General features: G+C 34.4%; 1 protein-coding gene across 1 annotated transcript in view; it reads left to right on the plus strand.

The window, feature by feature from the left end:
* LOC306867976 (dedicator of cytokinesis protein 4-like) overlaps nt 1–17,498 on the plus strand; it is a gene marked incomplete at its 3' end in the record, with an annotated part of 67,566 nt that overhangs the window by 49,493 nt on the left and 575 nt on the right. Inside the window, exons 24-50 of the mRNA XM_079413946.1 lie at nt 773–897; nt 1,550–1,684; nt 1,776–1,874; nt 1,978–2,072; nt 2,158–2,233; nt 3,325–3,425; nt 3,669–3,727; nt 3,818–3,966; nt 4,360–4,445; nt 4,769–4,795; nt 4,939–5,034; nt 5,132–5,192; nt 5,312–5,405; nt 5,596–5,744; nt 6,082–6,168; nt 7,163–7,267; nt 7,796–7,937; nt 8,741–8,907; nt 9,231–9,317; nt 9,525–9,701; nt 10,999–11,082; nt 11,482–11,601; nt 12,291–12,418; nt 12,583–12,703; nt 13,544–13,625; nt 13,790–13,899; nt 17,321–17,396. Coding sequence (XP_079270072.1) covers nt 773–897; nt 1,550–1,684; nt 1,776–1,874; nt 1,978–2,072; nt 2,158–2,233; nt 3,325–3,425; nt 3,669–3,727; nt 3,818–3,966; nt 4,360–4,445; nt 4,769–4,795; nt 4,939–5,034; nt 5,132–5,192; nt 5,312–5,405; nt 5,596–5,744; nt 6,082–6,168; nt 7,163–7,267; nt 7,796–7,937; nt 8,741–8,907; nt 9,231–9,317; nt 9,525–9,701; nt 10,999–11,082; nt 11,482–11,601; nt 12,291–12,418; nt 12,583–12,703; nt 13,544–13,625; nt 13,790–13,899; nt 17,321–17,396 — 2,838 coding nt within the window. The remainder of the gene's footprint in view (nt 1–772; nt 898–1,549; nt 1,685–1,775; nt 1,875–1,977; nt 2,073–2,157; nt 2,234–3,324; nt 3,426–3,668; nt 3,728–3,817; nt 3,967–4,359; nt 4,446–4,768; nt 4,796–4,938; nt 5,035–5,131; nt 5,193–5,311; nt 5,406–5,595; nt 5,745–6,081; nt 6,169–7,162; nt 7,268–7,795; nt 7,938–8,740; nt 8,908–9,230; nt 9,318–9,524; nt 9,702–10,998; nt 11,083–11,481; nt 11,602–12,290; nt 12,419–12,582; nt 12,704–13,543; nt 13,626–13,789; nt 13,900–17,320; nt 17,397–17,498) is intronic.

The raw sequence follows: 17,498 nt of genomic DNA on the forward strand, positions 1-17,498 counted from the left end.
GGCCCAGAAAGGTAGTAAGGACATTGTTAAAATAGTCATAACATGTGATATCAGTGGTGCAACCGTAATTTTATGAAGCTAAGAGAATTTCTTCTCTTCCGTGTCAGTCTTTGACGGGCCTAAAGAAATCAATGTTTCATATCACAGGTACATCAGGCTTTTATGGCTCATATAGTTTGATATTTTTTATTCAGTGGTCTAAACCGAGCAAACATATGCAATTTGGTGCAGTTGAATATATTTTTATGGCCAAAAAGTAAAATCTCTCAACAATATGTATTAGTAAGTATTTAAATGTTTAGTTTTATGATCAAAGCTCTGTAGTTTTTATTGTGGAGGCAAAACTTATAAAGCAATGCAATACAAATACGGGTTGAAAGATGAATAGATAAACAGTCTTGAAAAGCCTGATTGTATCATTTTTGATATTGACATTTTACCATGAGTTTCCTAAAAAAACTGATCGAGTTACTCCAGTCCAGTAAAGTTATTCTTGCATTTACTTTAGCAAAATCAGTAAAGATTTCACAACAGAAAGACCTGAACATTTTACAATTAAACTAAAAGGTCTTTAACTTGCTAAAAAAATGTTTAAACTATCAATCAGACGACAGAAGGCATGTAGTAGATTGTGTACAACAGTTTTTCAGCAGTTTTGATAATGTTGATCATTCAAAGGCCTGAGATACGATAGAGTAGGCTTTATAGGGTTAGATGCTACTTGATTCTTATATATATATGTGTGTGTGTGTGTGTGTGTGTGTGTTGTCAGAGTCGAGGTGTGTGCTGTTACCTGTAGTGCTGCGTCTGCTGCACACACACCTGCAGGAGCAGAGGGAGCTGGTGCTATGTGCCAATATCCTCACCAGCATGCTGACGGTCAACACACCCGCCACGGTCAGTCTTATGCTCAAACTCTGCTGCTAGAGACATTTTCACACTGTTTACTTCATTCTCTGCATAAGTTTCTTCTTTTGTTCTATTTATTGGTTAGTTTGTATCTCCTGTCCTTTTTTGTTTATTTATTTTTTCTGACTAGAATTGCTGGTGAGATTTAGTACCTATTTTAGTTGCTTATATATATATTTATATAAGTTGCTGATTTTGTATAAAGTATAAAAAATGTAAATGACATTCAATGTGTCATGTTTAAATTAATTACTTAGTTAATATGATTAAATTAGGGCTTATTCATTCATATAAAAATTATCATTAATTATGTAACCAAATAAGTTTTCAAAAAAAAAAAAAAGGTAATTGTGACTTCCTGACCTGTATGCAAATTTCACAATAAGGGAATTTGGTGCGTTGAAATATTTTTAACCTGAAACTGATGTTCATTCAATATTTTCTCCTTTACTACAATAATGTAATGGGGCTTTTCTTAGTCAATATTTATATATGTGATTAATTGTTATTTAATTTGATCAACACATATTTAAAATATATGGAATATTTAAAAAAGTTAATGTGTTTATCCATTTTAATAAATGAAAAAAGAAATCAAATTAAATCAAATTAAATAAAATGTCTGTTTATGTCTCTGTAGGAGTGTGGTGTGTCTGAGGAGGTGAATCTGGTCATGGAGAGTCTGTCTGGAGTGTTACTCAGAACTGTACTGGAAGTGACCAACCGGCCTCAGCCTGCCGCCACCTCCCTACGCCTGCAGTACCAGGATGTTACAGTGCGTGTGACCTTTTCTGACGACCTTGGATTTTTACTTCAGGGAAAGTATTTCAGTAAATTGAATAACAAATTAGATGTGTGTGTTTCAGGGTGAATTTGTTGCCTGTTTGCTCACATTGCTACAGCAGTTGAAAGATAAAGAATACCAGCAGCTTCTCAGCAGATTTCCCACTAAAGATGAACTAACGGTAAAATCATTTTATAAACCTTACCAGAGTGCATTGAGGCTGTTTAACCAGCTTTTTAATAATAGTGATTGCTGTAGTTTAACTTTACAATCTGGTTTTTCAGAGTTTCCTCCTGCAATTATTCACTGTCTTCAGAATACTTATCCGACCGGATATGTTCCCCAAAGACTGGACTGTCATGAGACTGGTCGCTAATAAGTAAGTGCGGAAAACAAAACCTGAAATGGTTCATATATAATCTCATTCAGCCATAGAAATGACGTTTCTGTTTGTTTGTGTTTAGTGTCATCATAACCACCATCTTATATCTCTCCGATACTCTGCGCAACAACTTCCTTAATGAGAAATTTGACTTCAAGGTAAAGAGATTTTACATTTACTACTGTTCAAAAAGTTTTTATTTATTAAACGGATCAAAAGTGAAAGACATTAAAATGAACTGCAATGGATATGTCATTTATTTTCTAAATGCAAGTCTGGCTTTTTCATTTGTCTTGCAGAAAGCTCTTAAAAATATTGATTTAAAAATATTTTCTGGATCATTTTACAATTCATTATTATTTTTATTCATTAAGCTGATCAAAAGTGAAAGACATTTATAATTTTATGAGACATTTCTATTTCAAATGAATGCTGTTCTTTTTAAATTTCTATTCTATCAGAGATTCCTGAAAAAAAAGTCACAAAATTATCAAACAGCACAGCTGTTTACAACATTGAATTGTGTCTTGAGCAGCAAATTAGCAGATTCGATTTTATTTTTTAAATAATAACAGTATTTCACCATTTTACAATTTTTTATTATTATATGTTTGATAAAATAAATGCAGCCCTGGCTTCTTTCAAAAAACATTTGTGAATTGAACCCACGACCAGGCTGTTGCTAACATCAAAAGTTCACAATTTTCATTTTATTACAGTAAATATAATGAAGTATGTGAAACATCTGCACATAATCTTCATTCTCAACGTTTATATAAATAAATAAAATGTAGTGTAAATACTACAGATTATTAATATAATTAAGAAACATTTGCATGTACTGCATGAAATTCACTAACTTGCCATCACTTTTACTATTTCATTAAATATGCTAATATATTCAGATGTCTTTAGTACACTGAGTATGTATAAAATCTATAAAAATCTAAACTATAAAAACGTTTAATCAATTAACCTGTAAATAATATATATAATATAATGTTATTTAATATGGCAGAATCAACTTGAATACAGTAGATCATACCAGGAAAAAAAATTACGGGTCAGATGAAGTAGAAATATTTCCTTGCATATTTTTATTTACAGTGTGAACATATAAAAAATGACTGCATAGGAGCAATGTCTTTTTTTCTGTATCTCCTAGAGCATCCTGGGAACATGTTAAACATGTGCCTGCAGTGCAGATAATCATCGTCAGCATCTTAATTAGCTCTCTTTTTATCTGTAGGTATGGGAGTCCTATTTTTATCTCTGTATAATATTCATCAACCAGCCTTGCCTCCAACTGGAAATGTTCCCGCCCTCCAAGAGGAAAAAAGTCCTGGAGAAGTGAGAGCCCTTCGTGTTCTTTTCCTTCGTATGATCAGAATCCCCCTGGGAATGAGATTGAAGGATTTCAGGATGTAAAATGCGTAATGATGCACTATTAGTAGCAGCAGTTTTAGTGATTTACTGTATACTGGGTTATTTAGTACTTATACATTGTGAGCAATTAGCAAGTTGCACCATGGGAAAACCGTTGCAATTACCACAATATCCAGATGTGATATGATTTTTTAAATGTTTTTAAAGGTACGGTGACATGAGAGTGATGATCGGCTGTGAGATTTTCAGCATGTGGCAGCATTTGGGTTCGTCCTCTTTCACAACTCTGCATTGAGCACTTATGGAGTCACATGACTGGTGCATATGTAAAAGCAATGTATGGTTTTGTCTCCCAGGTGACTATAAGTTAAATCTCATTCCCACCCTGATTGGTCCGTTCATGGAGGTGACTCTGGTACCACAGATGGACCTGAGGAACGTCCTCATCCCCGTTTTCCACGATATGATGGACTCCGAACAGCAACGGAGCGGCAACTTCAAACAGGTGCTGAAATCACAGTGACATAAACATATTTGAACGCACGAGAGCAGCACGATGTTCATGTCACAGTAAATTATGTGCGGGCGTCAGAGTAAAACGCTGTGGATGAGAGGAAATCGAGCTTGCTTACCAAAATCGTGTCGCTTTGGAATGGAATTAAAATTTGAAAAGGATTGCCAGCAAGAATTTGAGCTACTCATGCAAATTTAAAGTTGAACTACAATGGATATATAATGTATTTTCTAAATGTAACTCCGCTGTCTTGCAGAAATCCCTTAAAAATAATGATAAAAAAGCTTGACTAACATCATACTGTAAGTGGATTCAAAAACATGCTGTAAGAATGAAAACTGATATTTTGAGGATTTAATTTTTTTGAGGTTTTGTTTTTTAAAGGTGGAGGCCAAATTAATAGACAAACTGGATGGCCTGATGTCGGAGGGAAAAGGAGATGAGACATACAGAGAGCTCTTTAACAACATGTGAGTTGTAATTCTTTCCTAAATCATGTTTTTTAGCTGCAATGAGAAATTTAAATAAATTATATTTATAGAAATTTATAGAAATATCAAACTTTATGTGCTATAAATGATTAAATATAAATATAAAATAGTCTATGCTATTGTCCAAAAGTTTGGGGTCAGTAGGTTTATTTTTATTTTATGAAATTAATACTTTTTTTAATTAGTATATAAAAAAAATTAAAATAAAATATTACAAACTATGAATTACTTCAAAGTATATATTCAATTTAAAAAATATATAAGAAAATATTTGAAATAGTTTTTCTATTTTTCTGCACTAGAATTCCACTGTTTGGTCCGTATCCGAGGTAAGACCCTCATTAAATACCATGCACTATATACTGTACAGATGGGTGTAACAAAATAAAAGGGTGATCACGTCTTCAATTTAGAATTTGACTTTAAGTTTGTATTGTTGTTTTAACTAGTTCTTATAATATATCTGATTTAGTCTCCTGAAGAAGATTGAGAGAGAGACCTGGAGAGAAAGTGGCGTTTCCCACATCGCTACGGTCACACGGCTAATGGAGAGATTACTAGATTACAGGTGAAGCAGACACACTCACATCCATACAGTATACAGTACAAACACACTCATGTTCCATGCATGAGGCTCAGAGATGCTCTTCAACATCTCTTCACAGGGACTGCATGAAGATCGGTGAGGTTGATGGGAAGACAATGGGATGTACAGTCAACCTTCTGGTTAGTTTTGGATATAAAATAGAACACATTTAACCTTTTATTATTATAGTTATTTGGTATTTATTGAGGCAAATTACAGAAAAAAGCATGTTCTGCTCACATCTTCCTGTTCTTTTCAGAACTTCTACAAAACCGAGTTGAATAAAGAAGAAATGTACATCCGTTATATTCACAAGCTCTATGAGCTGCACCTGAAGGCACAAAATTACACCGGTAATAACATATTTGTGTTGATCTGTATCATTTTCATTTTTTACTGTAATTTCTACACCAATTAATTTTGAGTAATATTAATATAATATTAAGAATTTTAAGAATAATACTAATAAATATTGTCCTATTAGAATATTATAAATGAGTATTTTCTGATAATTTTTTAATGATCTTTGTGACTGTGTTGCAGAGGCGTCCTACACCCTCCTGCTGTATGATGAGCTGTTGGAGTGGACCGAAAGGCCTCTCAGAGAGTTCCTCACGTACCCCATGCAGAGCGAATGGCAGAGGAAGGAATGCCTTCATCTCACCATCATACACAATTTTGACAGAGGAAAAGTGAGTCCATCTCTCCTTTTAAGATGCACCCCACCCATCTTAAAATAATTTATGTGACTAATTAGGCTTGATGTTGAAGGATCAGGGCAGCTACCATAAGTAAAAGACCAGAGGTTTACTGTGACAACTTCTGATTTCCAGCTACTGAACTGTGAATATGGACAACACCTAAGTTAATTTCTTCCTACATACTGCCATCTTGTGGCTGAAACCTACTGCTGCAATTACGCAACCGTTTTGATGAGCAGGGGTCCTTGTTTATAGCTAAAAAATATATACTTTTATGTTTGAAGTATTACTGTTATTTAAGCCTTAAAAACTGAACTATTCATTCCAGTGCTGGGAAAACTGCATCATACTGTGTCGAGAGCTGGCCAATCAGTACGAAACGTATTATGACTACAGGAACCTCAGCAAGATGAGGGTAAGTGTTTCCTCTTTACAGACCATGCAGTATGTGGGTAAGTATATATTTATTTATTTTGGTATTAATTTATTGAATACATATTTGATAAATAATATGTATTTTATTATTTTTTTTTTAAAGGGGTCATATGACGTTGCTAAAAAGAACATTATTTTGTGTATTTGGTGTAATGCAATGTGTTTATGCGGTTTAAGGTTCAAAAACATTATTTTCCACATACTGTATATTATTGTCCGCTTTTCTGAAACGTGTCGATTTTTACAAAGCTCATCGTTTTGAACAGTGAGGTGTGCTCTGATTGGCCAGCTATCCAGTGTGTTGTGATTGGCCGAACACCTCAAGCGTGTGATGGAAATGTTACGCCCCTAACCATATTTGGAAACACACAGCGTCTCCTCGACATGGCGGCGGCAAAAATACTACAGAGAAAATAAAAGTTACACCACCTTTCTTTGCATAAACATTTGTGCAGTGTTATGCAAATCTTCCCACACAGTGACGTAGATATGTGGGGGCGTGTTTGAATGAGTCGCTTTAGGAAGGCGTGGACGAGTCTTAACTTTTAGAAAGAATATCTCCTTGGGTTTGAGACTTTTTAATATTTGTGACTTTACGAATCTTATATATGCACGAACAGCTTGTAACACCCCAAAGACAAAGGAAATCATGTCACATGACCCCTTTAAATTTCTTTGTAGTTTTACAGTATTTATTTACTTATTTTCATGCACACTAGTCGGCAGTTCAAACACCCAGTGGGTGTAAATATAGTGCTTATTTGAACTCAATTGAGTTGTTAATATGTTCATTACACTTACAGCCAATTGTTATCCTAATGAGGCGTTTGGCTTTAACCGTTAAACTGAATCTCCCCGATTGTTTTTTGTTGATTCTGTTACACAGTCGATTGCTTCACAGATTGTGGCAGTAATTTGTCAGCTGTTTGTGTTACATTGTGCTCAATGGTCTGTTTTATTTGCATGTTTGATAGATGATGGAAGCCTCTTTCTATGACAAAATAATGAACCAGCAGCGGCTCGAGCCGGAGTTCTTCAGAGTCGGCTTCTACGGAAAGAAGTTCCCCTTCTTTTTAAGGGTATACAATTCTTAAAAGCATATTTGTATTATATTTATATATGTTTGTATACATATATTATAATAATGTATATAATATAAAATAATAAAAGCTGATTATATTAGGTAAATATTTTACAGATATCGCTATCTTATTCATCCATTGTTTTCGTATTTAGACGGATTTTTCTATTTTGGCCGAAATATGGCTTATTCTATTAAAATGTTATTCTGTAATTCAACATCTTGTCCTCTAGGGGGCACTTTCCTTCCAGCTCTCACTGTGACTCATCTATAATTTGTAACATTTCTGCAACGTTTGCTTTTTATTGAGCTATTTGCATTTTATCCAATTGCTATTCTTTGTATTTTCACTCCACAGTTCAATTTGTGGATGATTGTAATGGGAATGGAGGGGAAAATGAGAAGGAATTAGGAATTATGAAAGATTTACTCTATTCTCATTTAGTCCCTCAAACAGAGTCAATATTGTGTCCAGTTTCTTCCACTTTTCTCATTACTTGTGTCTGTGTGTGTTGCCGGCGGTCAGAATAAAGAGTTTGTGTGTCGAGGGAATGATTACGAGCGTCTGGAGGCCTTTCAGCAGCGGATGCTCAGCGAGTTTCCTCACGCCATTGCAATGCAGCACGCCAACCTGCCAGACCAGACCATCCACCAAGCAGACGCGCAGTGTATCCTGAAACACATTTCTGTCTATTTAATTTTTGTTTCATTTTTTTCCAGTATTTTTTTTTTTGTTCATTATGAAAGCCACATAAAAAGTCAAAATGGTTTTGAATAAATTGGGGGAAAAAATAAATAAATAAATATATATATATTTGTTCATTATGAAAGCCACATGATATATATATATCATGATATATATACATATACATATACACATGATATATATATATATATATATCAATTTGTCTTGTATTAGCTGGAGTTGTTTATTCAGGACGGTACATTCCCAGTTTAATTTAATTTCTTAAGATTGCCAAATTGCTCCTCAAGGGTTCTTAGATGAGGGCTGGTGTGTGGATAAGGGCAATTAAAGAACGGAGAAGTGCTAATAGGGCAGCTGTTAGATGTGTAAACTGTTGGTTAGCAGCCAGCAATACAGTTTCTAATCAGATGGGTATCTGAACTGAGTTCATGCTCCTCTGTGACCTCTTCTCTTCACAGAGTCCAACCAGCTGCTAATGGTCTGATAGCTGAGTATATCTGTGGCACAAGTTCATGAGTAGCTCGAACTTATTTCAGAGGAAGGATTTATTGCTCTATTACAGTTCGGAGACTTAAGTCTCAGTTATGCTTAATTTATAAGTGACACCTTTGTCTCTGATGTGTCCCATAAAAAAAGAAAAACAAATGAGATAACTATGAGATTTACTTGAAAGAAATGAGAGAATGAGATTATTAGTGTCTGCTTGTTTGTTTGTGTGAACTGACTGAATGTGCTTTGTACGTCCCTTAACTGGTCGTGATTCAGATCTGCAGATCTATGCCGTTAGTCCTGTCCCTGAAAACCAGGACGTCCTGCAGAGAGACGGAGTCCCAAACAACATCAAGAGCTTCTACAAAGTCAACCATATTTGGAGATTTCGCTACGACAGGCCTTTTCACAAGGGAACTAAAGACAAAGAGAACGAGTTTAAGGTGCTGTAGACTTAGGTTATGTTTCTTTGTCTATCTATCTATCTATCTATCTATCTATCTATCTATCTATCTATCTATCTATCTATCTATCTATCTATCTATCTATCTATCTATCTATCTATCTATCTATCTATCTATCTATCTATCTATCTATCTATCTATCTATCTATCTATCTATCTATCTATTTCTAAATCTCTCACTCTTTCTTTGCAGTTCTTTTCTTTTTGTGATGTTGCTAAAGTCTTGGGCACCAAGATGATGAAATTATTTCATTTTTTAAAATCAGTTTTGTGATGTTCATGCTGTTTGTGTTGTGCTGTAGAGCCTGTGGGTTGAGCGGACAACACTGACCCTCGCTCAGAGTCTACCTGGCATCTCTCGGTGGTTTGAAGTTGAGAAAAGGGAACTGGTGAGTCATTCTCATTTTGACAAGACACTTGTAGACTACAGCCTTTGATAAATCACACTGCCTATCACGTACCAGACGAGGATTTTTCAAGCACTTCACCAATGTCATGAATTTAAATTAACTACCCCCAAGACTGCACATCCACCATCAAAACAATCATATAAACATAAACGGAGACATCATAACCTCTGTCTGCTTTCAATACAGGTGGAGATGAGTCCCTTGGAGAACGCCAGCGAGGTGATTGAAAATAAGACGCTGCAGTTGAGGACGCTGATTGCCCAGTGTCAGATGAGGCAGATGCTGAACATCAACCCTCTCACTATGTGCCTGAATGGAGTCATCGACGCCGCTGTCAATGGAGGACTGGCTCGATACCAGGAGGTATGGGACTGGATGGAGAGCAGGGTCAATCTGCTTCTGATAGATTAGAGGTGGACTTTGGGTTGACTATAACTAATGTAAAATGTAGGAAATCTTATTTTTATTTCCAGGAAAATAAGTCATTTTAATCAAAGTCAATATTTTAGACTGGTTAGTTCAAGTTAGTAGCAATGAGAAAATAGTTTTTATGTAGACAAAATAAATATTGAAAATTTGAAATCTTTGAACTCTTCTGATCCAAATGCCTGGATTTTATTGTTGTCTCATGATCTTGGTCTTGAGCTGCTAATAAAAAGTAGCTACACTAAAGTTCATTTCATTTTATTTTATTTTATTGCATAGAGTAATTGCAGTATATAAGAGATTTTTTTATTTTATTATAATTTTAGTTTAAATTTTAGGCGACTGATTTGTTAAAAAAAATAGTGGCGATGCTGCTGTTATTAACTCCCCAATATTAATTGAATTCAAATGCCAAATATTATTTTGTGTTCAATCACTATTACAGAAAAAAATTGTTTACATATTTATCAATTACAAATACATCCTCTGAGTTTTTGTCATTTATTTATTTTTTTAAACTGTTTTTTGGCGTTTTATGAACTGTTGTGATCGAAATGTTTTGACTCTGTTGATGTCTCGTAGCCTTGACAACATAAATAGTCTGTAAAGTGATTTATTGGTCTGAGCGCACTCCAGTTTCACCTTCTTCCTTTTAGCAAGATGAAAGACCAGTTTCTAGCTGTTGTTTTCAGCGGAACCCTCAAAAGAGCATTCGCTGGATGTTTAATGACTAGCCCACATCCTCACAATTCATTGGACCGTTTGCTCCGTGTATCTCTGACAGTTGCCAAGCAACAGCATGTTGAGCACTGGGCTTTTGTTGGGCGTGAGCTTCAGCTAACTCTATTAAAAGGGAAGAGCTAACGGCAGGGGTCCTCCTGAATCCCAGCATGCACCTCTCTGCACAGATGATGAGTTTACCACAGAGCACAGGGCTCCAGGTCTAGTCACCGGGCTATGAAAGCTGGATCAAAATGTCACTTACATATGACAATTAGCATGACATATTAAAGGAGAGTCATGGAAACGTTCCCCAAGCCTCTTTGTAATACTGCATCATAGTTTGTAAGAAATGAGTAGGAGTGCAGGTTAGTTTACTGCGTTGAAATGCCTGTGAGACATGCGCTGGATTTCACACTGTATGAGTTTAGGCCTACTTATTAACTCTTCTTTTCTTAAAAAGTAGCCTGAATACAAATGATTCATGCGTCTCTTTATGTACTTCCCCACGCAGGCATTCTTTGCGAAAGATTACATGGCAAATCATCCAGAGGATGGAGAGAAAATTACTCGTCTTAGGGAACTGATGTTTGAACAGGTACAAAAACAATAATTGTTTGGGTCAGTGATATTTTTTTGTCTGTTTAATTAAAATATATTTTTAAATATATATTAAAAATACATCTGATAATGTGTCTCTTTGTGTATTAACTATTCATTATATTTGTTAAAAATACTTTTACTTTGAAAAATATTGAAAAGTTTTAGTTTAAAAAAAAAAATGCTATTACCTTTTACTTGATGGTTGCAAAACATGATACTTTTAAAGCTATTAGATGTAAAAATGTCTTGAAAATTCAAAACAATTTGAAGCAAAAACTAAATGAAGCCAACATTTATACAAAAAGTACATTTCTATACATTTTCCTCTTTTATGTTTATATAAATATTTAGTTTGTTCTAAGAATAATACAATTTTCTCTCTGACTTTTTGCAGGCCCATATTCTGGAATTTGGTTTAGCCGTGCACGAGAAGTTCGTCCCACAGGATATGAGGCCGTTACATAAAAAGCTTGTCGATCAGTTTCATGTGATGCGCTCCAGTCTGGGGATTCAAGTATGTTTACTTTTGCACATATAGATACATATTCACTGGTCTTAAAGTGGAATTGTGCACATTTTTAGATGTTAAAATGAACATCCCAATTTAATATGCACATTTAAAGGGAAAGTTCACCCAAAAAGGAAAATAACCCCATGATTTACTCACTCTCAAGACATCCTCAGTGTTTATGACTTTATGACTATTCTTTCAGACCAATAACAGTCAGAGTTATATACAAATTTTTCCTGGCTCTCCTAAGCTTTATAATGGCAGTAAATGGTGGTCGAGATTTTGAAGTCTAATAAAGTGCATCCATCCATCATAAAATGTTCTCCACACGGCTTAATAAATGCCTTCTAAAGTGAAGCGCTGCATTTGTGTAAGAAAAATATACAAAAATATCCATATTTAAAACTCACTTCAGAACAGGAATCACTTTCAGAACAGTTCCTGTTGATAAACAGACAGCCAATCAGAAATCCCGACCAGTCGGCCATAGTAACATTAGCTCAATCGGTGGCATGAGTTTGGGGCAGGGCCACTGAGTTTGTCTGACCAATAGCAGATGAATGTTTGAGAAACCTGTTTAAAAAGTTAATTTTGCTTAGTGCCTCTAGAGGCATTGAAATTACATGTGACCTTTAAAAATTGTGTTAATTTTAACAATTTCATGAAACACTTTCTATAAATTTTTTGTTTAGCCACAAGAGTTTCCCGCTTATGTGCGAGTTAGTCCTCTGCATTTTGCAAATGGCAGCCCGCGCACATGCAGGACCCCCGTACCTAATGCCATCAGTCCAGAGGGAGGCCGAATCGTGGCGAGACGCAGGTTTGTAGTTTAAAAAGTTGAACTCAGTTGAAATCTCAGCCAAGTAGATGCTATTTAGGAAAGCTTATGTTTTGGATCAGGTTTGACAGATTGGCAGCTTCAACGCACCCACACGTTTGCTAAATTTATCCTGTCTTTCTCTTGTGTCTTCAATTCCCTTTCAGTCCTCTCAGCTATCCAGCTGTCAACAGATATTCCTCATCCTCACTGTCATCACAGGCCTCAAATGAAGTGAGCAACATCACTGGCCAATCAGAGAGCTCGGATGAGGTCTTCAACATGCAAGTGAGAAATTCAAAGATACTTTCAGTGTTAGGGAACTAAAAAGTTACTAAAAGTTAACGCTATTAACTGTCAGATTCAGACAACCATTCTATTAATTAAATTAATTAATTACATTTTTTATTTATTTAATTTTTTAGGATTAAGTTTTCTGTTCAATGCTGTTAGCTGTCACCTTAAGTTTAAATAAAAAAAGTGCAAAACCCATTCTTTTGTGCCAGAAAATGCAATATCATAAAAATAATATCATTGGTGACATCCAACAGTTTTAAAAATATTATTTAATTATTTAATATTATTAATAATATTAGTAATTATCTAATATATATATATATATATATATATATATATATGTAATATATAATACATTTGTTTACATAATTTATACGTTTATTTTTTAGGATCTTTTTTAATGATAATTTATACACTGTATACGTTTTTCCTTGAAAGCGTGTGTATACATCATAATTTTCTTTTCCAAAAAAACGTTTAAAATGCCTTTTTTAACAAAAATAATGAATTATTAAAGAATACATAAACATCATTATGTTTTTGAGTCACAAAATTACATGTATTTAAGTATTTCATTTTGAATATATATTCTTTTAATATATTTTTATTCATCCCTTTAAAATGATAAAATCAATTTAAAAATAAATGTTACAATATGATGGCATTGTACACAATTATATATAATAGCATTATTTATATAGTTAACACTTGTTATTTATATTATGATAATTTATATGGTCATTTTTAATGTATCTTTGCTTATTTACTTCATAAAAGAACAACAACAACAACAACAAAAAATCACATTGCATATCTGTTGTCTATTTCTAGCCCAGTCCGTCTACCTCAAGTCTGAGCTCAAATCACTCTGGCTCACACAATGTGAACAGCTCTGCGCCCTCCAGCAATAGAGGTGAGTGAATTCAATAGACTATAAGCAATCCGGCACTCGAAAGCAAGCAGTACTTACAACGCCTCGCGACATAATTGGCATCATTTTGCAGCATTGCCTCATTTCCTCTGTTATTTCCTATCTTTTCAACTCTCACACTACGTGCCTTTATTCCTCTTCATTAGCTTCTCCACTGCCGTCTGACAAGCACAAGCACTCCAGAGACAACGCCTGCCTCTCTCCACGGGACAGAATCTGCAGCAGCATTTTCCCCAGCCCACTGGACCCCACACAGGTCATAGCGGCTCCACCGCCACTCTTTAACAATTACATGTCAAACTGAATTTTAAGTGGGAAATAATGTAGGGTGGGGCTTCATTTTTATCCACCAAAAATGTATTATGAAATTTTAAATTCTCATAAACTTACATTGAATGAGGCTCCCAAGCCACATCTAGAAACCATAATATTTTTTTTTAAGTTAAAAAAAGGTGGGCCCTTTGATTTAAGTAATTACCCAGAAGACGTTAGTAACCACCTAGCAACCAACAACTCCTATACTGTATTGTTTAGAAACCTTTTTTTTTTTTTAGTGCTGTCAAACAATTAATCGTTATTAATCGCATCCAAAATGAAAGTTTTTGTTTACATAATATGATATGTATGTGTACTGTGTTTATTTATTATGTATATATAAATACACACACATAGAGTATATATTTTTTTTAAATATTTACATGCATATACATTTATATATTTATATTCTTATTTTTATATTATACATAAATATATTTAATATATAAACATAACATGTTTTTCTTAAATGTATACATGCATGTGTTTGTATTTATATATACATAATAAATATACACAGTACACACACATATATTATGTAAACAAAAACGTTTATTTTGGAATGCGATTAATCGCGATTAATCATTTGACAGCACTCCTTTTTTTCATATATTTTTGGAAAATATGTTTATGTAGTTTGAGGTAGTTAAGTATTTTTTATGTTAATGAAAGAAGACTCTCATGCCCACCAAGGCAGCTTTTATTTGCTCAAAAATACAGAAAACATTATGAAATATTATTACAAAAAAAATGTTTTCTGTTTGAAAATATTTTAAAATGTAATTTTTTTTTCCTGTGATGGCAAAGCATCATTACTCCAGTCTTCAGTGTCACATGATAATTCAGAAATCATTCTAATATGCTGATTTGCTGCAACATTAACAACATGGAAAATAGGTTCTGCTTAATATTTTTGTTTAAACTGTGATACATTTTTTTCAGTACAGGGCTCCAGACAAAAAAATCGAGTAAGGAGCCATTGGCTCCTATAAAAGAAAAACTTAGGCGCCAAATTATTTTTTTAGGTGCCACAGAATAAAAGTGGTTTATTTTATTATTATCATTTTATTTTTCCCCCCTATTTTAACATTTCAATCATTTTGTCATGTGTTTGTCTTATCTTTTCTAGGCTTTATCAGCATTTTAATCCATCTTGTAGATGATCAGGTCGACTGGGGGACTAAGGTTCACTTAAAGTGTGAATTAAATGTCTTTTACAACTTGAAATATACAGCCACAAAGAATTGTTCGTTACACAGAATCTGTACCAATATCATGGACCATAAGCATCACTTGGCAACTGAGTGCAGTGCATCCTATAAATGTTGTCACGTCTTTCACACATTCAGTCTGTTTTTCTTCATTAGTAAAATGCAATTTTATAGGAGGAGTTGAATCATGTACAACAGAATAAGTAAAAATATTAATATGCAACAGCGCATAAATATAGCAAAACGCTCCTCTTTATAGTTATTTTTCTAGCTGGCTGATGAGTTTATGGACACTGAGTGGTTATTCTGAGGTAAATGTATTACAATGCAATGTTTACAAGCTTTATACATTTCCTCAGTTTGAAACACTGAATGAGCTTTTACATAAAACATTTCAGTAAGTTGTAGCTACTATAGGCTTTCTTATTGACTGAGGTGCTAAAGAGATCGCGCCTGAGCATTAAGTGCGATACTCTCCGCTCACGCGATCCGGACGCATACACGGACCGTGTGGACGCGGGGTGCTGGTGTTTATATTACCGACAGTGTGCGCTTGTGGTCCACATTAAAGAGCACCCAAACCGCATCATTTGAATTTCGTAGCATTTTAAAGCTGATACTTTGTTTATTAAAAAGTAAGACAGCACAAAGCTTTTTGCGATTACTGGATGGCAAGTGCGCTTCAAATAACAGGAAGTCCATGCATTAACAGAACACAGCATATAGACTAAGATCTCGATAAGAAGATCGACCGGACAAGTGTAAATGCATCTGGTTGTTGAAACTACATATGGTAATTTTACTCCTCCCATAATATTAAAATAATAGACATGTGAGAGCGTTTTATAGGCTATATGGCATGTTATAGTCAGATATGACAGCGCAATGCAACAAGCATCACCGCGGATGAGTAGCGGAGTATTTCTTCAGCAAGCGACGCGCAAACTGAATGAACCTGAAAGTAAGTCGCAGACGCTCAACACACAATCTTCTTCATTAAAAGTAGCGAGACTAGCCTATCTTTCCAGTGCCGATGCCGCGCGATCTCTTGTTGCGGTCTCTGATATTGAAATTAGCTGATAATTAATAAAATTATCCATTGCTTTCATTGACGTGAACTCCGTTATATTTGCATATGAAGCGGGAATTGAAGAACGGATTTATATCCGTTTTGCGATGACACATTTATGTGGCCAAGTGTAAATGGGGAAACGTTTTAACAAATCATATAGATATCCGATGAGAGAAAATGCATGAAGTGACCAGGTGTAAACAGGCCCTTTCAGGTCTCTCTCACTGCGTTCAGCAGACTGTGTGCGGCAGAGACGAGGACTGTTTGAAACTCTTTTCCAGTAAAACTTTGATGCGCATCCTCTTATGTAAGTTTAATACGTGAACATAACAAAAGATGTGAGCGCAAAACAATCGGGAAAAAAGTCCTTTCATGCAAATTATATATAGTCGCCAGTGGCGACCTCAGCAAAAACTTCACTCGCAAATTAATATTTTTGGTCGCAAATGCGACCATTTTAGTCGCAGTTTGGAGCCCTGCAGTATTCTTTGATGAAAAGAAATTCAAAAGAATAGCATTTATTTTAAATAGAAATCTTTCTCACTTCTGATCAATTTAATGTGTCATTAGCATCGTTACTGAATCATAGTAATTTCTTCACAAAAATCCTGCTGACCCCAAACATTTGGTATATGGTGGTATATATCTTTTTATAAATATTATTAAATATAATGTATTAAATATAAAGTTTTTTCCTGCTTACGTTACACCAGCAGAAATAAATACTGAAAATATTTTTTAATAATTACTATATGCATTATATAATATAAAAAATATGCAATTTCATTGTCATATATTATTACAGTATGTATAATTTACTGTCTGTAAATAGTATAAATAATAATTGAAACTATAAATACTGAGTATTTAAAAAACAATAATAAATTCTCCGTAAATTAAAAAAAGAATAAGTATAATAAATTAAATAAAAACAATTCTTTAGAGTAATGTGCACTGATGAATATGTGACAATGATGACTAAAATTAAGTCCATTTTATCTTACAGTGTTCAATAAATGTCCACAGTATAGCAGGAGTAGCAGATTGACTGGGATTTCTATCTTTTCTATCTTTTGCAGAGGATGATTCCGTTCCAAATACCAGTGGATACAGCATTACCACGCTGTGAACCCAATCTCCCCACACCTGAAACAGGTACTGCAGCTTTCTGCTGTCAGATAACAGCCGTTACACTTCTATCGGTTATGTACAGCTCAATGACACGTCCTTTTGTTCCTCTGTGTGTGTGTGTGTGTG

This window comes from Barbus barbus (assembly GCF_936440315.1).
Source record: "Barbus barbus genome assembly, chromosome: 50".
NCBI classification, from domain to species: domain Eukaryota; kingdom Metazoa; phylum Chordata; class Actinopteri; order Cypriniformes; family Cyprinidae; genus Barbus; species Barbus barbus.